The sequence below is a fragment of the Gymnoscopelus braueri genome (assembly GCF_963280865.1).
Source record: "Gymnoscopelus braueri genome assembly, chromosome: 8".
NCBI lineage: Eukaryota > Metazoa > Chordata > Actinopteri > Myctophiformes > Myctophidae > Gymnoscopelus > Gymnoscopelus braueri.
Genome location: NC_137609.1, coordinates 50,102,469 through 50,119,233, shown reverse-complemented (window position 1 = coordinate 50,119,233; position 16,765 = coordinate 50,102,469). Strand labels below are relative to the sequence as shown.

Below are 16,765 nucleotides of genomic sequence, written 5' to 3'. Positions count from 1 at the left end.
TTAGTTATTAGCATCCAGTGGTGGAAAGTAACCAAGTACATTTACTCAAGTACTGCATTTAAGTTCAATTTTGAAGTTTTTCTTTTTTACTTTACTGGAGCATTTACAATTTTCAGTACTTTTACTTCTACTCCACTACATCTCAGAGGCAAATATTGTATATATTGTAAACATTGAAAACTTTAGTTACAAGTTACTTACTGTAGATTTTGATTATTATTACAAAACATACATTTACCACTTTAGGTCTATTTAAACTTTGGCTGTTTGAAAATAGCCGATCTAAAAGCTCACAACGCGTTGCGATGCGACACGTTGTGAGCTTGCAGATCTGCTATTTGCAAAAGACTTTTACACATTTTAGACGGGACTTTCTGCATGACTAGTACTTTTACTTTTGGTACTTTAAGTATATTTTGATGCCAATTCTTTTGTACTTTTACTCAAGTAAAACAACCATTGGTAGCAACTACAAACCTATATACATCGACAATGTGAAAACAGCAGACCTATTTAAGGTTGATGCATGGTGAGCTTGTAGATCTGCTATTTTCAACAACAAAAACATCTCGAAAGAAATGTCAAATGTTTGAAATATTTTTTAGACATTTTAACAACACAAATCTTGTATGGGGGGTCCCTGGCACAACCTATTTTCAGATGGGGGTCCGCAACCAAGTCAATGCTGCGCACCTTATTGGTCTCAAGCTTTTTAGAGTTCTGGACCACTTGCATTTTTCAAACAATGCTCAAGGACACCACCTAGTCCCCACAACTACATAATACTTAGTACTGCATACTGTATAAGAAGGCATATATTTTTTTAATTAATATTTAACATTCTAAAGCCAGATTTATACTTGGTTGATCTACACACTATTTAGCCAATACATAAATATTATGTGAACCCATTTGTAGTCAGTATTCCATCGTATTTCAGAATAGGCCTACACATTTCTTTTTTAGTATAACTTCATCTAAAATACATATTCTGATAAAGATTTGTCTGACAGACAGAGACACAGACTATTCCAAAAGGGTTCACATATTTTCCCTATTCTGGAGCAAACATTTTGAGAAAATAGCAGATCTTCAAACTCACAATGAGACCCTGTAGATTAGTTATTTTCAGCGAAGATATTTGGTGTATGAGGGAAATAATCCTGACCTATTATGGAGCCTTGGGGGACCCCAGTCAACAAAGTAGAAAGGGTTTAATGGTTAAGATTTGTATTAGCAATTATTGGTGGTTAGATGCATGTTGTAGGTTTCTATGTTTATTGGTGGTAATTACTATGGAAGAATTCCCTTGTGGTGAACTGGCCCTTTAAGAGTATAATCTGAAGCTAATTACACACAATTAACAATGTGATTTATATCAAATGAATGGTGGCAGATTTGTCCTCTTCTGTAATAGTAGGCATGTCTTACCCTGTTTGTCCACCAGGTGTCACCAGGTGATCAGTAATCTTTGTATGATTAACCCCACATCCATCTTTTGTGATTCTTGGCACTTAAAATGCTCATATCACATGCATTTCCTTTAGATTTACCTGTCCACCAGGGTTATTATAGTAAACTATAACACACACAAACACAAAAAAACCTTAACTAACTGAAACTGATAAAATGTATTGTGTGTTTACAAAACTAAATAAAATCATAGAGAAATGTCCTTAGTTTTTGTCTTTGTCAATATTTCATACATAACCATTTAACTGTTTTAAGCCCTGTCTTTAAAAATAGTGATTTTTGAACAGATATTTCTGAGCTATTTGAATCTCGCTGCTAAAAGAAAGGCAGAAAGAAGCTGTTCCTGAACATGGTTTATTTTATAATGAAGTACTTTTATTAATTCCCAGAGGGGACGTTGTCATTGTCAATGGTTCACAACATTACATCCAAATAGAGACGGGAAAACCATTATATAAAAATAAACAAATATACATAATAATTCAAATAAAATAATACAGAGGAATCTGCCACCAATACATAACAGTATAGTATACAACCAACAGTGCAAGACAGTGGTGTTTCTCAAAGTCTGGCCTGGGGACCACCAGTGGTCCAAATGGGACGCTTCACGGGTCTGTAACTCTGAGAGTGTAGAAATGGAACCAAATGGACCCGGAAGGGTCCATTTGGTTCTATTTGTACACTCTCAGAGTAAAATTAACAACTGCGGATTTTATGGTGTAGATTGGGGGGTCCCAGAGAGAAAAAAAAAAAGGGGGTATTAAATGGGGGTCCGTGGTCTAATACATATCAAACTGGGGGTCCTTGAAATGAAAAAGGAATCACTGTACCAATACAACATGTATAGTAAACAGTGAACAGTGCAATATACAGGCTTTAGGTCCAACTAGGTAAGATAAAAGGCATGTTTAATGCATGAAGGCTAGCAGTGGGTTTCCAGTACATTCAAGCACTATTTCGTTTTTTTATACAGCAATTCAAAACCTTGTAACTGGAACATTGAGCTTCAGTTGCAGTAAATCCCAACAGTACCAATACAAAAGGTGAAAAGAGCAGAGTACATACTGCTGTTGCCATGGCAATTATATATTTCTTATAGCCCCTGGTATACTGTATGCCATTAAAATGTAAAAACAATGCCAGTCCTCCATATTGACTCGTTATGTTGAAACACAAGCCTATAGGCACACACTGATATAATATGGCTTATCAAACACTCGGTTAAGAGTCAACTCATCTTTACATTTTCCAGTTAAATGATCCTAATTCCATGATGAAATAATACAATAACAAAAATATTAACAATGGACAAATTGAGGTCATGATTTCCTTTTAGTTGCTTAAAAATATATAATAACATTTGTTCATCATTGTGGCTGCAGCTGCTGGTACTGTAGCATACTGCTGGGATGAAATATAATGATGCTTTATGTCAGGAGGAGTGTTCAACTGGCGTTCCGTGGACCACTGGTAGTCCATAAAGGCATTGCATGTGGTCAGTGACCGTGCATTCAGTAATGTAGGAAAGATTTGCTCTACTTTTCTTTCTTTTTTCATGATTCTATTTCATTTTATTTTGGAGAAAGTTTGACCACAACTGGCATTTGTGTGATATGTGATATTTAGCCTACAGTAGCACTAAAGACATGATCAGTGGTCATTTGAGGAGGCTTGTGCTTCAAGCTGAACTACTACAGAAGTAGCGTTGCCAAATACCTGAAATTCAAAATGAGGGACACATTTTGAGCTACCGACTTCATCCTGTCTAACTAGTTGGACATTTTCTGTCGGCGCACCAACAGAAATGTTCAAATTGTTTCTCTTGTATGCTTAGTCACAACACAAATTGCACAGCCGTCCCAACAGAAATGACATCATGCTCAACACACAGGATACAAAATATGCATTTTTCCTTTTTGTCTCAACATTCCAGAATACCTCAGAGGAACATTGTTCTGTGAGAAAGTAGTTTATCTCCGCGTCTTATTTCCAAGAAAAATAAGGGAAGTCCATTAAAAGACAAAATCTCACATATTACGTACTGTTTTTGTATATTATATTATAGTATGTGTATATGAGCTGTTTGAACTTGTAAGATGTGTGTCATAGATTGATCCCTCAAAAATATGGAATAAAGTGTGTTCAAATAAGGGGCACGTCCTTTAGTTTCCAAATAAAGGGACAAATCCTTATTTCAAGGGACGGTTGGCAACCCTATTTAACAGACAAGGATCAGCTCATTAAGAGCCACAGACTCTGTCAAAAGGCACATGCATGAAACACGGTCCCTTGTGAAGGTGACAGGCACAATTCCCAGAGCTTACAATATAAAACTAAACGTTTTTTTTGTTTTGTTCTTTTGCCACACTGACATACCTGAAAAAATAAGTTTGGATCCAGAAAAGAGACGTCTCTGTCCACCACTATAAGCCAAGAATAGACAGACTCTGTGCAACTCAAGAAAAAGACCTTAGCCCATATCCCCTCGACAACCTTAATGGTGGTCCCCTGGTTGGTTCTTAGTTCTAACCCTGGTTCACAATCATGAAAATCCATGCCTTATGTCTATAAACAACAGTATTCTTAGACTTTAAACAAACCTTTAGTATGCTGCTAAAATACTAAAATAAAAATAATACATAAATTATATACATCATCCAAGCAAAATCCCAGTAAATCCAGGATTTTTTAATACAATCATATTTCATCACTGATTTAAAATGTTTATTTCACTAGCATTCACACAATGGGACACTATTCCCTTCCCTGTTCTTTTAGTCCAATATGTCATGAACTGAGCTCCAATACTTAGTTCATGACATATAGTATACCTAAGTTCTTTAAACAAGCCATTCTAAAATAGTATTTTTTAATCCAGATATTTACAGTACAGTAGCGGCACAGCAGCTTACAGTAGGCACCATCACACCAGTAAAAAAAAGCAGCTTCCAGCATTTTCAATAAGACAATATACTGTATGAGAACTTTGAAACAGTAAACAAAACAGCTAATAGCTTTGACTGTTTTTCCACCCTGATCAATTTCATGTTCCTTCCTATAGCTCGTGGCTTATGACAGACACTCAGAATGAAAGAAAAGTATAGCTGTCCACTCAACATGCTATCGACGTCATGCTAGCCGATAGGCCTGTCACGGTCATGACATTAAACAGTAGCTGACGATTAATTGTCATACAAATAATTATGATTAATCATTTAATTGTGTTATTTTTTTTTGCATTGCATCTTTGTAAACAGAAATTTGTAAACAGAAATTGCACGGGACAGATATGACAAATAACTTAAATAGGCGGGCCTATACAAAGCTACCAACAATCAAAATAAATAATGTTCTATGGCCAAAACAGACCATTTTATCCTTTAAAAACGTTTAAAAGTAGCAGAAATAGCCTACATGCTCACAACACGCCGCATTGCTATTGTTGAAAATTGATAAACTTTTTCAACAGATGAATTTTCGAACAGATCAATGGAAAACAATTCTGACGATCTGACGATCAACATAATCGCGATTATCTCAAATAATTGCAATCAGGCACAAAGTAATAACTGTGACAGACCTACTAGCGGGTTGCACTGATCTCCGCTCAACTACTTACTTTTGAGTAAGATGCATATTAATGATAATTAATTCATAATTATCATTAAGCTCATTTAACAATCCATGGCACTAAACAATAGCTGCCATGGGACGTGATGATTTTTCTCCACAAAATGGTATCCCACAAAGACCCCTGCAAAAATGTACAATGACATGAGTGTCTGTCACGCTGGTTAAGTGACATCTCTGTCTGTCCCTGTATAAGGACAGGGACTCACAGCGCCTCCTCACCTGCCCGATCAGAAAGCGCCATACATCAGGTGGGCTAACTGTACAGCGTTTGGAACAACTGTGGCTACAGGGGGGAAATGAACGCCGTATGGCTCCATATCCGTGCCTGACTGACTCCTCTCCTACACGCCCCATCCGTCTAAAGCTGCGCTCAGTCCTCCGTGTCCGGCTGAACGCCCAGCATCGTGTGCAGCTCCTGAGCAGAGAGAACAGGGTTGTTGTAGTTAAAACTAAAACGAACGGAAAGCAAACTAGAATTGACAAAACATTCGAGTTCACGGAAATAAGAATAAAAATGAGGCTTTACAAAAACACAATAACTAACTGAGATTGTATTGTGTGTTTACAAAACACTAAAAGAAAAAACTAAATGTAAATAATCGTAGAGAAAATATAAATCTTAATATTAATAAGTCTGTTACAAGTCATTTATCAGGGCCAGTTCGAATACTTAAAATAAAATAGGGGAAACTTGCGATGCAACTCGTTGTGAGCTTGTACATCGGCTGTTTTCACAATTTTTTTTTGATTTTTGAATGTCAACCCTGACTAACCCATATTACCAAAAAAAACTAACTAGAACTAAGTATTTTTTTTATAATTGAAAAAAACAGAAATTAAAACAAAATGAAATAAACGAAAAAACGAATCGTCTCTGTTGGTGGAAACCTCATGTCTAAAATGTCAGGATTAAAAATCAAAAACAGCATAAATAGCAGATCTACAAGCTCGAAACGCGTCGCTTCGTGCCGCATTTCGAGCTTGTAGATCTGCTACTTTTTACACTTCTGTGTGACGCTGTAGTATGATCGCGTAGGGTGTTCATTTACGAGAATAAAGTCTCAATATGGAGATAAGAGGTTTCTGCCCGACAGCAACAAAATGAAACATTCAAATCACCTGAGCGGAGAAGCCCAGCAGCTTCTGCAGGTCGCAGACGAAGCGGTAGACGTAGCGCTTGCCGGCGGTCTTGTGGATGATGTTCTTGTCGTAGTAATAGCGAAGGCCGCGACTCAGCTTCTCATAGTTCATCTTGGGCTTGTTCTTCCTCAGGCCCCAGCGCCGAGCCACCTAAACACACACACACACACACACACACACACACACACACACACACACACACACACACACACACACACACACACACACACACACACACACAACGTACAGGCAGGGTTTAAGACCTGAGGCCGATTTTACAAATGTCTTCTAAATCCTAACAGTTTTCTAAAAAGAACGTAAGTTGCTATATCAATGGTGCCCAAACGTTTTCATGTCAAGGACCCTAAAAATGATATGTATTTGGCCGCGGACCCCCATCTCAAAATACGTTGTTCCAGGGACCCCCCAGAAGTAAAGATTTGAGTTACAAATTTTCGCTTTAAAAATATATATATATTCAAAGATTTGCACACATTTTCACGATCTTTCAAAAATAGCCGATCTACAAGCTCATAGTGCGGCACTCGGTGCCGCGCTATGAGCTTGTATATCTGCTATTTTTGAATGATAAGATGCGTTCCCGGTCTTAATGGGTTAAAGAGGCTGTATGTGATATTTCTTTTAAAAATGTAGGCAAATTTGGGCACATTTTCTCTGAAAATAAATGATTGTTTATTACAGTGTTGCTTAATATATAATTTAGAAACCAGCTTATTGAATGCCACATAGCAGATTTTACACTAAACTGGACTGTTATGTGACTATTGTGTAATCCTAAGCCTTCTTCCCAGGGAGATTAGCCAAAAAGTACACGTCTACAAGCCAACAACGCAAGCTGGTGGCTTGTGGCCGCGACAACGTCATACTACAGAGTATAAATGAGGCTTTAGCAGTCTTCCCAGACATGCTTCCACCTGTACAAACCCCATTCAACACTTAGAAATGTACTGTACAGCTACGTACATAGGCCAATCAGCCTTCATCATCCCAATAAAAAAAACTATAACTACACACAATTCACAAACCACACGTTAATAAAAGGAAGTCTAGGATGAAATTAAGAAAATGTGCACTTAAAGGTAGGGTAAGTGTTTTGCTTTTGTTAAAATAAGTGTTAAACAGCTCTATATTCTGATAATACTCATTGCTATAGAGTGTTTGTTCAGTAAAAGGAGTCTCCATGTTCTCCAGCTCTTTATTAATACAGAAAATGCATTTTCAGTGCTCTCTCCTGATTGGTTTAAATGTTGTCACCTACCTGAAAATGTACTATATTCTGTAAACTAAACTAAAGAGCTGGAGAGACCCCTGTGACCGAACAAACGCTCTGTAGCAATGATTACTATCAGAATATAGTACTTTAACATTTTAACAAAAAAAAAAAAAAAAAACCCAAAAATATCACTTACCCTACCTTTAAATATAGTAAACTTGCACAACTCAGTGCCCCCATTTCTACCGAAATATTACCCCCCCCCCCAAAAAAAAGGTTATCTGAACGCTATCTCTACTATAGAGTGTGTGTTCAGTAACAGGGATCTCCCTGTCTCTCCAGCTCTTCAGTAAACATACATACATTTTCAGGTGGAATACAAATGTAATCCAACAGTTCTTCTAAACAAACAAGCTGAATTTCCTCCCCAAAAAGTTGTTAAATCCCAATTTTCAAGCCAGAAGGGGGAAAAAAATCCAACAAAAATGTAGGGGGAAAAAAAAAATCACTGTACACACTATCTTGATGGGCCATTCAATTTGTGGATAGTATTTTTTCCTTTCAAAATAAAAGCTACAAGTGTATGAAAAGCTCCATCATGGTACACACCTCATCAGGGTCAGTGAGTTTGAACTCCCATCCGTCTCCCGTCCAGCTGATCACTGAGCCGCTGCTTTGGTCTGTCAGGAGCTCCAACAGGAACTGCCACAGCTGGATGGGTCCGTTCCCTGGACAACAACAACAACAACAATTATTATTATTCATAATTAAAATTTTCTATAACAATACAGCAGAGCCGTTTCAAAACATCTGCCCTGTACAACAATACATACAACACAGCTGGGTCAAAACCTCTGCCCCTTGAGCAAGCACTGCATGCCGAAAGGAACATTGGCCATTAGGGCCGCTAAAGAAATATGGTGTAGAAGGAAAAAAAGCGGTCCAAGTACAGGTGCACCTCATGTCCGTTTTACCCATTAAAACCGGGAAACCATCATGTCATGTCAGATTTTTGCGTAGGCTATTAAAAAATTGCAGAATTACAAGCTCATCTGCTATTTGTGAACATTTTTTGAACATCTTGAAAGCGTTTGGCGGTCCTCCTTGGCACGAAAACGTTTGAGAACGACTGATTTAGAAGGCATTTGTACAATCGGCCTCAGGTCTTAATGGGTTAACAGCGCGTTTAATCCTTCCAAGTCGGCCATCCCACCCATGACCCAAAAATGTACCATAAAAACTGCATTATAAAACAAAATGCCAGAGGCCAGAGGCTTTTTAACTTACCGGTGAAGCCGGCCAGGACAGCAGCAGGTATCACAGGCTTCCCCTGCTCCACCAGCTCGCTCCTCTCCAGAACGTAGTCTTTAAAGGAGCGGTGCTGCTTGCTGAGGCTAGGTGGCGCTGCGGTGCCGCTGCAGTCGTCATCGAAGCCGTCGACGGACGGGACGGTCTGCATGTCCGCCAGGGACGACTGGCTGCCCCACGAGCGCAGACCCTCAAAGCTGTCCACGCTTTCTATTGAACTTTGATCCGGAAGTGAAACTGCAAGAGATAAAGCAGTGTTTAGCTTTAAGCTATTACCTTTAAAAGGTGCTAGCTTAAAGGTGCTAGCCGGGTCAGCTAAGCATATAGGGTTACGTGGTTAAATATGACAGGGGCGGGCATAGCTGAGTGGTTAGTGAGCCCGCCTAGGGAGCCAGAGGCCCTGGTTGCCCCAGGTTCAATTCCAGGCCAGGCCAGCATATGTGTCGATGAAATGAAATTTGTCCATGAGCAAGACTCTTAACCCCTAATTGCTCACAGGTTCTCATTGGAAACAAGACCGCATGAACGACCTGTTAAAAGGAATTATCCTTACAGAGGTTTAATTTGAGAGCCAAACATGCCATTGTTCAAAATGCTAATGTTATCAATACACTAACATATATCTTTAGATTGATCATGGTTTAAACCAGTTCCTCATTTGACAGCAAAACTAAATTGTGAACTGACACTTTAAGACGGTCTTTAAGGAAAAAATACAAATAATAATAATTGCAATTTTTTTCCTGAACTTGTTGAAACTCTGCCCCTGACTAATCCCTATTACAAAAAAAGGAAGAAAAAACCCCCTCAAACTAAGCCTTTTCTGAAAATAAAAACTAAAAAAAGCAAACCAGCTTTAAAAACAAATTAAAATGCACATAAATTGAAAACTAAAAGTCCATACAGAATAAATATCAAAACATAATAAGCCTGACTTACATGCTTTGGGCAGAGCAGTGGTGGTGGTGGGGTAGTGGAGGTGGTGGGGGTCAGGGTTGTGGGCGGGCTCAGGCACTGGGTCTGGACTCTCAAACAGCTGTCTGAGCAGACTGCTGCTGGAGTCTGGTACCGTCATGGGACACTGGCTGTCAGCGATGCTGTCTATGGACACAGAGGAGGATCGTGTCTGTGAGACATATTTCACGCCTATTGAAAAGTAACAAATGTAGGTCAAAGTGAACAAGGAAAGGTCAAATTAGGATGAACGTCAATATAATTATATAGATATATTTATTCATTTAATTAACCAATTAATTCCTCCCACTGCTTGCCACTGCTGCTGTATCTTACTGGGTCACCTGTCACATCATTACTAATCATTTAAGATAAAATAAACATTAATAATTTAAAGATAAAACCAATGTAAATGGAAAACAGGTTGCAGACCACTGATAGTATAAAACCTTATTTATAACGTTGCGGTACAATGGAGTATAAATGCAAAGGTTCTCCTGTACGCAGGAGACATGATGTGTAAGGTTCTGGATGCATAGTATAAGGTTCTGTATGCAGTATAAATGCAGTATATGGTTCCGTAGGCCTATACAGTATATGTATATGTTCTCACCAGCACAGCTCATCCAGTTCATCAGATCAGGAACGACACAGCTGAGCGTTTCTGAGTTCACCACCGTTTCCTGGCAACCTGGTGAACATCACAGTGAACAAACTTTGGTAAATCCCAATTTCCAATGCGTAAATGCCAAGAGAGGAAAACAAAACGTAGGAAAAAAGCACAGTGTACCTGAGGCTCTTTATGGGCATTTACATTTGTGGAAAGTTGTTTTTCCTTTAAAAAGAAAAACTACAAGTTCATGAAAAGCTAGACCACTGGTTCTCAACCAAAGCAAAGAAAATGTGTGAAAGTAACTAAGTAACTAAGTAACTAAGAAACTAAGTAACTAAGTAACTAAGTAACTAAGTAACTAAGTAACTAAGTAACTAACTAACTAACTAACAAGCTCATTTGTAATGCCATACAAACGAGGAGTATACATTAGCCTTTAATATTGTTAGCTGCATAAACAGTAAACACACCCTTTTCATGTCTGGGAACCCAATCTACACTGTGTTCAATTAACTGTACACAGAGAGTTACAAACCCCATAAGAATCCATTTGGTTCCTGCTGTATCAATCATTTTAGCTGGGGACCCCCACGGAACAGATTAAGCCAGTGCTGTAAAAACTCTGTGTTTTTTTTTCATACCTCTCATCATCTGGTCCAGGTGTTCCCACAGGATGTCGCCCACAAAGTCGGGGGCCAGCTCCAGGAAGCACTCCTTGCCCAGGTCACACAGCTCCTGTCCGCTCATGTCAAACCTCAGGTAGTTGAGGGCGGCCAGGCTGAACTCCCCCACGGCCCACTGCAGCCACTGCTGGACGTGCTGCTTGGCCCACTTACGGGGGTCTATACAAAGAACCAGAGTTATTAGAGTTATTGTAGTATTAACCCATTAAGACCTGAGGCAGATTCTAAATCAGTAGTCCTCAAAAATACCCTAAAACTAACTACAATCATAAGAGAAAATGTCCTTGGATTTAGTCTTTGTCAGTGTCCAATAAATAGTGAAAACGGCAGATCTACAAGCTCACAACGCTTCGCGATGCGACACATTGTGAGCTTGTACATCTGCTATTTTTGTGATTCTTCTGAGCTTTTTTTGCATCTCGCACCAGTGCAGTAGGACTGTATATTTACATTAGCATCAGCTCTATAATGCATTATAATCTATAATATAATCTATACTATAATCGCATTTATAATGCATAATAATGCGCTTATAAGGATTCATGACACTCATTATAAAAGTTTATAATTATTAACAAGGTTTATGAAGTATTATAAGTGCAGGTCATAATGCATTATAAGCGTGCGTGTGCGCGCGTACGTGCGTGCATGCACGCACGTGTGTGTGCTCCCGCGTGCGCGTGTGCGCATGCGTGCGTGCATGTGTGTGTGTGTGTGTGTGTGTGTGTGTGTGTGTGTGTGTGTGTGTGTGTGTGTGTGTGTGTGTGTGTGTGTGTGTGTGTGTGTGTGTGTGTGTGTGTGCGTGCGTGCGTGCGTGCGCGCGCATGCGTGTGCGCGCGTGCGTGTGTGTGTGTGTGTGTGTGCGCGTGTGTGTGGACTCACTGTTGTTGATGCCGAAGCAGCGCTGGACCTTGTGGAAGCCGGTGAAGCTGTCCTTCAGGGCCTGACTCATCACTGCCTTACTGCAGGGGGTCAACAGAGGCACGGAGCAGGGGCCCACGTCTACTGTACGGGAACATCACAACTCATTACACACTTATATAATATATATATTCATATTTAACCTTTTAACAAAAAAAACTTTTGTTTTAACCAAAAATATATTGCTTACCCTGCCTTTAACACTAGGATTTACAGAGCAGATTGATGTCCCAGATATTTCAAATCCTCAGTGCTGAGTGTATAAATGTAAACAACTTTTGAGTCTAAAGGATGATTTCTTCTTAGTTGTACGCTGGTGTCATGCACTGAAATTAGCCGATCTACAAGCTCACGACGTGTTGCAGTGCGAAGTGTAGTAGACTGGCTATTCTCGGTGTGCAACCAGGTACTATAACCCATGCAGCTGGTAAGATCCAGCCCAACAGTAATAATTGATACTAACGTTATTTTAAGATTAAGATTAATGTTCATAAACATCTTCCATTAAACCCTAAAACCCAAAGGTTAAAGCTTAAATCTGTGATTTCTTGTGTTGAATGATAATACCAAAACGTCTAAAGGCTTAAAGAGATAGTTCACCCCAAAAAAATATACTTTTCCTATCAATTAGTCACCCCTTGGAGACTTGAATTCATGGATATTTTTTAGTTTTTGTCGCATTCCTAAGCCAATAATTTGATGACCATCGGACCGGTAGGAGACAAAAAGGAGACTCCTACCGGAACCGCTGCCGGGCATCAAATGATTGGCTTAGGAATGCGACAAAAACAAAAACAATATCCATGATGAATTCGAGTCTCCATGGGGTGACTAATCGATAGAGAAAAAGTCTTTTTGGGGGTGAGCTATCCCTTTAAGCATGGGGGAGATCGAGCCTTCTCTGTTGCTGCCCCTAAGCTCTGGAATGGAATGAGCTCTCCCTCCATGTTAAGCTGGCCCCTCCCCTCACTCTCTGTTTGTAAAAAAAATAATCTTGAAACACATTTTCTATTCCTTAGCTTCTAACCCAAGTTGAGAGTTTTACTTTCTTTTCATGAGCTTAGTTGCGCATAACATTTTTATTTATGTTCTTATTGAAGTTTTTATTCTGCTTTGCTGTATTTTTGCCTTCTTATACTGTGCCTTTTACTCATCACTGTTGTCTTTAACTTGTTTTGACTTGACCTAACACAACCTTTCCAAAAAACAGACTGAAAAGTCTGTTTTGGTGGACTGTATCTTATGCCATGTGTAATATACATAATAAATATAATATCATAACGTACCCTGCAGTCCACAGTCAAACCCAGAGGGAACCTCTTGCAGGGACTGGTCCTCGTCGGTAGACAGGTAGTAGCTCATCAGTGGGGACATCATGGAGTCTTCAGACATGTCCAACGCTAGCTGCCTCTGTCAACAACACAACACAACACAGTAAGTAAGTTAGACTGGTGACCTTTAACCTTAAACCAGGGGTCTTCAATGTTTTTTCAGTCCAAGGACCCCCTAGCTGAGAGAGAGATGAAGCAGGGACCCCCTCTATATTGTATACAATTCTGTTTCAGATTACATTTTTTATTTTTTTTACTTGGTCTGCTCTTTTTTTCCCTCTGCATCAAACCTCTTTGCCAAAAATAGCAGATCTACAAGCTCACAACGCCTCGCAGCGCGAGGCGTTGTGAGCTTGTAGATCGGCTTTTTTTTGGCTAAAGTTCTTCTCAAAAAAGCGATGCTAGGGTTCAAGTGGTTAATGTAAAAAAGAAAGGTCATATCACACAGAGATTTGGCGGCCCCCCTGTAGTAACTCTGAGGACCCCCTAGGGGTCCCGGACTCCCTGTTGAAGACCCCTTAATAAGCTGGACCTGACTTGGCTCGGTACTTGGACCTGCTTTTTTCCTCTCGTCTTCAGCAAAATCTCTTCGCCAAATAGCCGATCCACCAGCTCAAAACGCATTGAGCTCGTAGATCGGCTATTTCTGGACAATGTTCCCCCCCAGAATATGGACGCATGGGGTTCAAGTGGTTCAATCAGACAATCTGACTTCATGTTTTGAAAATAAGTGTTAAATAGCTATTCTGATTTGCAGCTTAAACAGTGTACCCACACTGTACACATGCTATTTTGCCAGACCAATATGAGAGACTAAAATCGCTATAGGCAAGACAAAGCAAAGGTATAGCACATTTCAACCGCAAGGCAATTCAATGTGCTTAATACACAAAACATTAAGTAAAGGAAATACATTATAACAGGATAGTATCTTTTTTTAATTTTTTTTTTGCTTTTTCAGCTGAAAAAACATTCGAAAAACCTGTCACTGATCTGCAGCTACTCAATATGTAGTACGTATATATATATACAATATGTAGTTGTGATATATGTATATATCGCAATATATCGCAATATGTATTGTATCGCAATATATTGCAATATGTATCGTATCGCAATATATCTTGATATCGCAATAATATCGTAATATATCGCAATAATATCGTAATATATGGCAATATGTATCGTATCGCAATATATCGTGATATAATCGTATCGTGACCCAAGTATCGTGATACGTATCGTATCGTGAGATTCTTGCCAATACCCATCCCTACAGGATAGTAGAAGACACTAAAAAACAAAAGAAGCTAAATTAAAATGTACAAATAAAACATTACAGTGCAGAAGAATAGAATGTTATTTTTTTTAGCTGTGATGTAAAAGAACTAACCAGACCTGCAGTTTTCTGGGAGTTTGTTCCAGATACTATGTGGTGCATAAAAACTGAACACTGCTTCTCCACGTTTAGATTTGATTCCAGGGACAGAATCAAATGATAATTATCATACTCAAATGATAATGATGGATTAACCAACCTGTACAGTCAAAATGAAACTCCAATTATTACAACAACCTCACAAAATGCATCACACTGTAAAATGAGTGTGAACGATAGTGATCACAGATCAAACAGTAGCGCTGAGGGCACTCCTTTTCTGTCAACCGTAGCCTCTTATCTGTCACCATTAGTCAATAAGAAACTGCCCTGGTCTCTGTGTGCCAAGGCATGCTGGGAAATCACTGAAGACAGAGGACCATATTTGGTATTTCCTGTTGCATGCTGCGTGCACTCTCCAACCTGGCCTTGAGGCAACATAGCTGTGTGGGCGTGGGCCTGTGTGTGTGTGTGTGTGTGTGTGTGTGTGTGTGTGTGTGTGTGTGTGTGTGTGTGTGTGTGTGTGTGTGTGTGTGTGTGTGTGTGTGTGTGTGTGTGTGTGTGTGTGTGTGTGTGTGTGTGTGTGTGTGTGTGTGTGTGTGTGTGTGTGTGTGTGTGACAGCGTTTATTATGGCGTTGGCGAGAGAGAGAGAGAGAGAGAGAGAGAGAGAGAGAGAGAGAGACTGCTTTAGGTGGGAACATAAACAACATTCTCTTTGAACCGTGCTTTACACTCCTGCCCACACACAGAAGAATAGCGGTTCTTAAATGGTTCCATGAAGAACCGTCACTTATTAAAGAACCATTATATATAGTGTTTTGTTTTTGTATGGTTCTTTGAGACACTTTTAACCACTTGAACCCTAGCGTCCAAACATTTGGTCTTAATAGGCGAATATTCCCCAAGCTGAGATTTAAGCTCTGCTATTTTGGACAAAAATATTTGGTGTAGAGGGGGGGGGGGGGTGCCCTGACACCGGTTGATGTGTATAGGGATGGTCCTTGGTCTGAAAGGTTCTTTCTGAGACCCCAAAAATGGTTCTTCTATCTATGGCATCACATCTGAAGGAGCAGTTTCGGTTCCAGTTAGCGCCTTTATTTTTCTGTGTGTACTTTGTTGGGTTAGAGAGACAGGTTGGTTCCTGCAATCATCGTTTATATCAACTAACTGCATGCCATCACAATGCAGGAGCCAGCCAGACCACACTGCAATGTACCATTCTATCTACTGATGCTATCTATGTCTATGTCTCTGTCTCTCTGTCTCTCTGTCTGTCTGTCTGTCTGTCTGTCTGTCTGTCTGTCTGTCTGTCTGTCTGTCTGTCTGTCTGTCTGTCTGTCTGTCTGTCTGTCTGTCTGTCTGTCTGTCTGTCTGTCTGTCTGTCTGTCTGTCTGTCTGTCTGTCTGTCTGTCTGTCTGTCTGTCTCTCTCTCTCTCTCTCTCTCTCTTTCTCTGTCTCTCTGTCTCTCTCTCTGGAGGATTAACATAATAGAATGTATGAGCTCAAATGTATGTCAGAATTCTTGTAACTCTCTATGGCATGCTGACCCCCCTCTCTGTCTGTCTTTCTCTCTCTCTGCATGTTTGTGTGTGTACACAAGTGTGTATGCATGCTTGTACGTGCCACTGCCACAAAATAAGTACTCCTAATAACGAATTAATTCCATTCTGGAACCGTTCTCTCTGGGTCTTAATGAGACAGTATAGTGTCTCACTAGACCCAGCTGTAAATGCACACGGTGATGTTCAACTGCATCGTTCGTCCGTTTCAATCGCTCAGAAGAGAAAAGATGACCCTGTCTGTCAAACGTTCAAGCCTTCGAGGTCTTTAAAGGCTTTATTTTTTTCACATAACGTTGCCGTCACGCCGAAAACCTTGTATCTCCATATTTCAAATTTTACCATTAAATGGTCAAATTTAGCATTTTGTTTGGCAAATCGATGTCCTAATTGGTTGTGGAAGAGTGTTGCGCAAAAGTAGCGAAATTAGCCGATCGACAAGGTGACCCTTTGTGAGCTTGTTGATCTGCTATTTTCACTATTTCCGATTTCTTTTTTTAACATGAAAGTGGTTAAGTGTGTGTGGGTTTCATA

General features: G+C 39.7%; 2 protein-coding genes across 4 annotated transcripts in view; both read right to left on the bottom strand.

Annotated features, from left to right (window-relative positions):
• psmg1 (proteasome (prosome, macropain) assembly chaperone 1) overlaps positions 1 to 16,765 on the bottom strand; it is a 228,226-nt gene that overhangs the window by 191,966 nt on the left and 19,495 nt on the right. The window lies entirely within an intron of this gene.
• ets2 (v-ets avian erythroblastosis virus E26 oncogene homolog 2) overlaps positions 1,812 to 16,765 on the bottom strand; it is a 20,145-nt gene continuing 5,191 nt past the window's right edge. The window contains exons 3-11 of one of the 3 annotated variants that reach the window (XM_080435905.1): positions 13,249 to 13,372; positions 11,924 to 12,046; positions 11,000 to 11,200; positions 10,359 to 10,436; positions 9,731 to 9,937; positions 8,771 to 9,028; positions 8,093 to 8,211; positions 6,229 to 6,399; positions 1,812 to 5,524 (exon numbers count right to left, since the gene is read on the bottom strand). In XM_080435905.1, coding sequence (XP_080292031.1) covers positions 5,480 to 5,524; positions 6,229 to 6,399; positions 8,093 to 8,211; positions 8,771 to 9,028; positions 9,731 to 9,937; positions 10,359 to 10,436; positions 11,000 to 11,200; positions 11,924 to 12,046; positions 13,249 to 13,372 — 1,326 coding nt within the window. In that variant the 3' untranslated portion in view covers positions 1,812 to 5,479. The remainder of the gene's footprint in view (positions 5,525 to 6,228; positions 6,400 to 8,092; positions 8,212 to 8,770; positions 9,029 to 9,730; positions 9,938 to 10,358; positions 10,437 to 10,999; positions 11,201 to 11,923; positions 12,047 to 13,248; positions 13,373 to 16,765) is intronic. The other 2 variants (XM_080435907.1, XM_080435906.1) reach the window with 2 other exon arrangements.